Raw genomic sequence first — 7,561 nt, forward strand, 5'->3', positions numbered from 1 at the left:
TGGGAGGACTTAAAATGTAAACCAGTACAGTTGACCCTCAAACAACACTTTTTAACTGTGGGTTCATTTACATGTGCTTTTTTTTTTTTTTTTTAATAAATTCACAGTACTGGGGCCCCTGGGTGGCTCAGTTGGTTAAGCGACTGCCTTCGGTTCAGGTCATGATCCTGAAGTCCCGGGATCGAGTCCCGCATCGGGCCCCCTGCTCGGCAGGGAGTCTGCTTCTCCCTCTGACCCTCCCCCCTCTCATGCTCTCTCATTCTCATTCTCTCTCTCAAATAAATAAATAAAATCTTTAAAAAAATTTCACAATACTGTGTATTTCCTCTTATATTTTTAATAACATTTTTTATAACATCTTTTCTCTTTATTGTAAGAATTCAGTATATAATACATAAAACATTCAAAATATGTGTCCATCAACTGTTTATGTTACCAGTAAGGCTTCCAGTCAACAGCAGGCTGTCAGTAGTTAAGTTTTGGGGGAGTCAGAATGTTCTACACAGGGGCGCCTAGCTGGCCTAGTCCATAGACGGTGCAACTCTTGATCTCAGGGTCATGAGTTCGAGCCCCACATTGGGTGTGGAGCCTACTTTTATACACAGATTTTTGCCTGCACAGAGGGTTGGCGTCCCTAACCTCCTCATTGTTCAAGGGTCAACTGTATTTTTACATTACTTACTTTCTTTAATTTGTGTTACTATTAAATTCCAATATATTTACACTATGACAGTGGTGTTGTTAGCTTTGACGTGCACATACTCAAATGCATAAAGGCAAGGCAAGTAATGAGTGAATCCACTCTTGGTTAGACAGTGTGCTGTATGTCCTCTCTGGAGTAACCCTTATTCCTGTTCAGCTGGTTATTGCTTTATGGGAGTATATGTTGTCAGATCTTTCAGGGTCTCAGGAGGAGTGAAAAATCTGGCTTTTTAAGAATCTGAAATCACCCTATCTTTGTATACTGACAAATACTGCAAAATTTAAAAATAGTTACACGGGTCAAACCAAATATAATTGTGTTCTGAATGATACTGCTTTGTAACTTTGGGCCTAAGGGGATGCTTCTAGGAAATAAATACAGGTTTTATTTATTTATTTATTTATTTATTTATTTATTTATTTATTTATCAAAGATTTTATTTATTTATTTGACAGAGAGAGACACAGCGAGAGAGGGAACACAAGCAGGGGGAGTGGGAGAGGGAGAAGCAGGCTTCCCGTGGAGCAGGGAGCCCGATGCGGGGCTCGATCCCAGGACCCTGGGACCATGACCAGAGCCGAGGCAGACACGTAACGACTGACTGCCCAAAATACAGTTTTTAGATACTTTAAATGACCTAATTAGGATATCAGTTAAGAAGAGGGGTTTACAATCACCTGTTATGAATGGCTTTAAAATTTCCCTTTTAGAGAATATTAATCTATAGAATAGTGGATGATTATATAATAGTATGTTATTGCTTCTGTGTATTTTTTGAGTATGTATTTCTAGTACTCTATGCTTTTATTTTTTATAGGGATGTTTTTCTGCTCCCTATTCTTCTGTTTACTTTTCTGTTGCTCATTTTAATGTGAATTTGGTTTCCCTGAACATTTAGAAGAAGCCTCATGTCAGATTGTTTTCTAACCTCATGGAGCTCTTTCTGGTGTTGTGTGTGTGTGCTGTTCAGAAGTCTGCTGGGTTCCTTTCTGACATTTTCTGGCTCTGGTCCCCTCCCCTGACTTTTATGCCAACCTGCTTTCCCCTTGGTCTTTCCTGTCCCTGTCCAGCTCAGTGTTGAGCGCGCTCCCAGCAGTTTCTCGTGTCTGTGGCCTCTGTCCTGGAATGGGGCCTTGGAGTGGCTGTTGCGAGAGTTCACAGGGGCTCGATTTCTGCACCACAGGAGAGGCCTGTGCTCGTCCTCTCTTGCACTCACCAAATGAATATTAGATCTCTCAGCATGCTGTGTGGCTTCCCTCTGCGTTCTTCCACATGGACACCAATACTAATATTCAGGTCTTGAGGCCCTTGGTGATTCACTGAGAAAACTTTTCCGTACAGTTATTTGTAAATGTTTCCCTTGGGTTTTGGACCTGCTCTCTAGTTCTGTCTGTCTTTTTTGGGGACTCTGCTGCCGATTCTGCTGTCCTCTAACTTGGTTAGTCTCATGTGTGGGGTAGCAGCAAGAAGTCAGACAGTTACTTGTATTTGAATAGATTTACAAATTATGTTTAAGAACAAAGTCATATTCTTCCTATTAAGGTTGGGGGAAGACTAAGCAGTTTTTTGCTGCTGCTTATTTTAAAAAAGCCTTTACCAAAAAAAAAAAAGACAGAAAACTTGCAATTAAAGAAAGGTGACTTAGCTTGTAGTATTGAAAGCTGTTGTACTTCTGGCATTATGTAAACTCTGCTCTCAACCACAAACACAGTAAAATCAGCTAGAATAGGTTGCATCCCTCCTGTTTTGTGGCTCTCTTCCAAATTCAGTGCCCAAGTCAGGTCTTTTAAAACATTGAAGGATTATATGAATTACCTTGGTTCTAACTAGGTTCTAACCAGGAAATTTACTGAATATTGCTTGTCCTTATTTCCTAGATTCAGATAAAATAGCATTTGAAGTTCACTCAGAAGACCTCCCTAGAATAATTGATATTGACTAAAGGCCAGTTTGCTCAGTTTCATTCATGGAAAAGCAATACAATTTTGAAATACATATCTGCTTCAAGTTCCTTAACCTCCTAATAAAAACTCTCTTCTCTCTGTGAACTTAAAGAATAGCAAGTGTGCAGTGTTTTAGATGGATTTGCAATACCACAGTGATCCTGAATTTGGAACTTAACTTTGAGTATAAACAGTTCAGTTCTTTGCCACAGAGAATTTTAGCCATGTTGTTGAGTTGTGTATATAAAGATTAAAAAAGATGAGAACATTGTACACTGCTTCTCACTACCATAGCTACTATCTTCCATGACATGAATCTGTATACATATTTTTTCTCCATTTGTTTTTTAAGGTCTCAGCCAATTTCCTCTCCAGTCATCCTTCAGTTTGGTCACGCAGAGACCCTTCTTCCACTGCTCTCTCTCATGGGCTACTTCAAAGATAAGGAGCCCCTAACAGCTTACAATTACAAGGAACAATTGCATCGCAAATTCCGAAGTGGCCACATTGTGCCCTATGCCTCAAACCTAATATTCGTGCTTTACCACTGTAAAAATGCTAAGACTCCCAAGGAGGAATTCCGAGTGCAGATGCTATTGAATGAGAAGGTGTTACCATTGGCTCACTCACAAGAAACTGCCTCCTTGTACGAGGATCTAAAGGACCACTACAAGGACATCCTTCAGAACTGTCATACCAGTGAAGAGTGCCAGTTACCAAAGGTGAACAATACGTCTGACGAGCTATGAGTAACTGGACAACGTTTTTCATTCATCGGGGAGTGATTCATAGGGAGTGATTACATGCTTGGAATAGGTGGGCAATCCACGGTTACAGAAAGCTTTCACAATACTTGAGTATTTCTGTCTTTTCACAGAAAAATGTTGAATTTCTATTTGAATCCGGACATGGATGTGTAAGACACTATTCTTCACTGGGCAGCTCTCTTAGAAAAAATTCTACTTAGAGAAATAGCTGGTACTGCAAACATTTACAGAAATTAAGATCCTGTTTATTTAAGAAGTCTCACACTGAGATAGAATATGATTTCAAAATGATACTTGAAAGTGCTGGACTCACAACGTATGTCATTTGGATGATCATTAACTTGACGGGACTAAGCGTAGGGACTTCCAGTTGTGATGCCTTTCTTCGTCTTTCCCTCAGGTGGCAGTTCTGGTATCTTCGGTCTTCAGAAATAGTGTGGGGCCCGGGACTGTTGCTTTGGAAGAAAGCTGACCTCTCTCTAGTTAAGAATTTGAAATAATATTAAGAAACAGAGTGTGATTTTCAAAGGACACCTTCACTGAATGAAGACAAAAAGTATAATAAAATAGATATTTTTGTTAATAGTATTTATAAAGTATTTGAACACTTTTTCGATAGTTCCTTTTAACCTCCTAGTAAGTCTTGCAAGGCCTTTCCTAAATTATTATCCTACCTGTTTTACATTTATAACAATGCAAGGACAAAGACGACCATTAGCAACAAGGAAGACAGAATCAGAGTTTCTTAAATCCATTGCTTCGTGATTTTTTTCACTCTGTCACTTTGCTTCTATTTTTATATTTTGCTATTATGTGAAATGTATCTTTTGGTTATTGCTTTTCCATTCTTTTTTCTTTTTTTCCCCTAAGTAAAGACTTTATCCTGATAGCTTAGTTTCACAGATCTGAACCCATTTCAAAGAGATACTTCTGAGTTTTGTCAAATGCCGTGAACGTGTTTGCTATGATAATAAACAGAATTCTTGTGGCTTTACTATCAGGTCTTTTCTGCTGTGTTGATATACAATCAGTAATTGATGGTGAAAGGTTGGAACTTCAAGCAGCTTTGGCAAAATCAGGCACTATGAGGCAGTTTTCTCCTATTAGAAATATCCTCAAGTAAATTTCCACTTCTTTAAGAAAAATGGAAGTACATTTTATTAAAAATCCAAATAAGAAATATCACAACTATATACTGAAATTATAAAAGATGCATGTATCATCTGTTGATCATTGATCTTCAAATGAATTGCATCCATAAAATAAGTCATTAGCTGGGACATACTGCTGATGCACCAATACACTGCTGATGGTTCCTGCAAGGGGCTGTTGTTATCTTACTTTTTCTTTTTCTTTTTAATTTGTAAATGGCCGGAGAAGAAGAGAATAATATAACAAGCATTCATATGCATCATTCTGTTTCATCAGAATAACATTGTAACATGTGACTTAGATCCAAGTAAGAACAGTTGAGGTCTTTCTTGTGTTCTGTGCCTAGAGGTAACCACCGACATAAAATTCAGTATTCATTCCATTGCATGCTTGACTCTGGAAACTTACAGTATTGTGGGGATTTTTAAATTTTCTGTAAAATAGCCATTCTTGAATATCTTATTCTTGAATGAATGATTTATTTCAACTGCTGTGTTTTCTTTTCAGGACTTTTCTTGATCCAGATTATTTGTCACAAATTAATATTGTCAGTCAATACTTGTTGAGTACTTTTTATGAACAAACATGAGACTCAGTCTATAGGTGTATAAAATTGGATGAATCTTGTTCTTTCAAGGGGGTTATCTCAGAAGACCTTAAAAAAACAAATTTACTTGGTGTCTGACACATTGACTAGATAATTTTTGATTCACAAACTTCTCCTAGACTATGAAAGTTTTATAGGAAGTATTTAATTCTATTGTTAAAATAGGACCATATAATCATCTTGATAGTATTTCAGGATGGGAGGGCAAGTGTGGTCCATTTTTGCTAATACTACAGAGATTGTGTTATTATTCTGGTGCTATGAGTCCCATTTAGGATATGCCTGAAACTGGAGAATTTCATGATAAAAACTAAAGGTCTTCTCTAGGATAGGATATATAAAAAGTTGAACATCAAAAAATTATCTTTGGCTAACAAGAGTTCATTCAGACTAGGTGACCGAATCACTCAGTTAAGCCAAACTTAAGTGACTGTTGGTTCTGACATTTTTATCACTTAAGAAATAGCCCATCGACATTAGCCATTTTTTGTCTAATGTACAATTTGATGTGTGCAGTGCATTGTACTCACTTTTTTATAGTCGTGTTCTCATTTTGAAGTTTCTGCTCTCCAATACATAATCATTCACTTGATACTAATTTTGTGTATAGTCTTGATCATAATTTTAACACGGAAAGCAAAACTCCACTTGTGAAGAAAAAAGACCTGTTTTTTTTTTTTCCAGGCATAATCAACTTTTATATCTTTATTAGATTGCTTTCCTTTTGTAAACCACAGAACTGATGCATGCCCTTAAATACTTGGGAGTCACGTACAACCAAACCAGAACATATTTCTCTAAGGGTATTTCATGTGGTGTTCATTAGTGATCCTTGGAATTCGGACTGTCCTCTGCCAAATGGAAGCTGAAAATAAATACTTGCACTACCATACAATGTGCCTGTATTTAGCTGTCCTGAACTTACTTCCCAGCATGACTGTGTCTTCTGGTAATTCTTTGTCTCTCACTCCCTTAGCATTTCCTTCCACTCACCTCGAAGCCCAGTCCACTCTTAAGCACCTTCACATTAATCTGTTAAGCTGTTTTTATTGTGTGTGTGTGTAGTTGGTATTTTTGAGAAAATTCCACAGCCGCCCCCCCCGCCCCCCCGCAGATGTCATGTTCTTCTCGTTAAAAGACTTGTAGTTTGAGCTTCCTATCTGGCAACGTGGGAAGAGGTTAACCTTTAGAGCTTTAACAGTTTGGGCCGCCTGGCTGGCTCAGTCCATGGAACATGTGACTCCTGATCTCGGGATCGTGAGTTCTAGTCCCATGTTGGGCATAGAGTTTACGTAAAAAACAAACAAAAAAACAAAAACTCTCATTACTGAAGTAATACATTTTAAGATAGAAGGATTCTTCATTTTTATTCTAAAACTAGTCTCAATTCAGCAACTTCCATGTACTATGCCCAGATTCTAAGCCATTATTTAGACCCAAGCCATTCATGTACACCCTTTTGTTTGATGAACTGGGAGAACAAATATTTGCTCATTAAAATGATGGCCTTCTAAAGTAAATGATACTCCTAGTATAATGAGAACATGCTGTTAGAATATTGTACATGATTTCTGAAATAGCTAATATGGGAAAATGAAGCTGGGATGAAAATCTGTAGAATATCTCTGCTTTTTTCATTAGAGTTCATCCTGCCAAACTTGGTTCTGATTGTCTTTGGACCAAATACGAACAATATGGGTGCTTTGGGAAACTTTTTCAACAAATATTCTGTAAAACAAAACTCCAGTTTCGATATAAATGATACAACTATATACTGGGGAAATATGTCTTTGGATACATCCAGATGAGGCAGTTCTATGTAATTGCTCAGAAGCATTCTTCCGTGGAGAGAGGAAGGACACCAGTTTTTGCTCTTCCCCTGAGAGACCAGCATTAGTCTCTTTTCCTTACAATTTCTGTCCTTGCCCTTGCCTTCCTGAGGAGGTGCGAACCCCGGTCTTGGTGTGGGACAAGAGGACGCTCTTCCTGTCTGCGGCATTGCTCCCTGGAACTGGCTGTCACTCTGTGTTGGGGAGGTGAGGAGGAGAGCCCGGTTTTCTAGCCTGACTGTTTTTGGTAGTTTTGTGGTCTCCTTAACCAGGCCCGAGTCCTGTCCACCGTGGGGAAAAAAGCAATTGGGCTTCACAGATTTTCTCGCTACTTCCCTGCTGATGATTGAGCGTTTGGGGGCAGACGATTGGAGGAATGAATGAGAAACCATCCCCTGCCTTTTCCTTGCTGAGGGAGAACGAGGCCACGAAACTGCCAGGCACGGATAGGGAACCAGAAGCAGCTGGGATCCTGCATGAGCCGGCTTGCAGGTCTTCAGGTCTTTGTCATACAGGAAATGGAGGGAGGCCGCCAGCACCGGGAGCTCTTTCAGACGGGT

At 38.9% G+C, this 7,561-nt stretch overlaps 1 protein-coding gene across 2 annotated transcripts in view; it reads left to right on the forward strand.

Annotated features, from left to right (window-relative positions):
- MINPP1 (multiple inositol-polyphosphate phosphatase 1) overlaps positions 1–4,407 on the forward strand; it is a 46,891-nt gene extending 42,484 nt beyond the window's left edge. Inside the window, exons 5-6 of one of the 2 annotated variants that reach the window (XM_025850921.2) lie at positions 2,999–3,368; positions 3,814–4,407. In XM_025850921.2, the coding sequence (XP_025706706.2) occupies positions 2,999–3,368; positions 3,814–3,885 (442 nt within the window). In that variant the 3' untranslated portion in view covers positions 3,886–4,407. Of the gene's footprint in view, positions 1–2,998; positions 3,369–3,813 lie in introns of those variants that run through there. The other variant, XM_025850926.2, reaches the window with a different exon arrangement.
- Positions 4,408–7,561: the final 3,154 nt, after the last annotated feature.

Source organism: Callorhinus ursinus, unplaced genomic scaffold (genome assembly GCF_003265705.2).
Source record: "Callorhinus ursinus isolate GAN/ISIS: 27379988/994484 unplaced genomic scaffold, GSC_fseal_2.0 scaffold32, whole genome shotgun sequence".
Classification (NCBI taxonomy): Eukaryota; Metazoa; Chordata; class Mammalia; order Carnivora; family Otariidae; genus Callorhinus; species Callorhinus ursinus.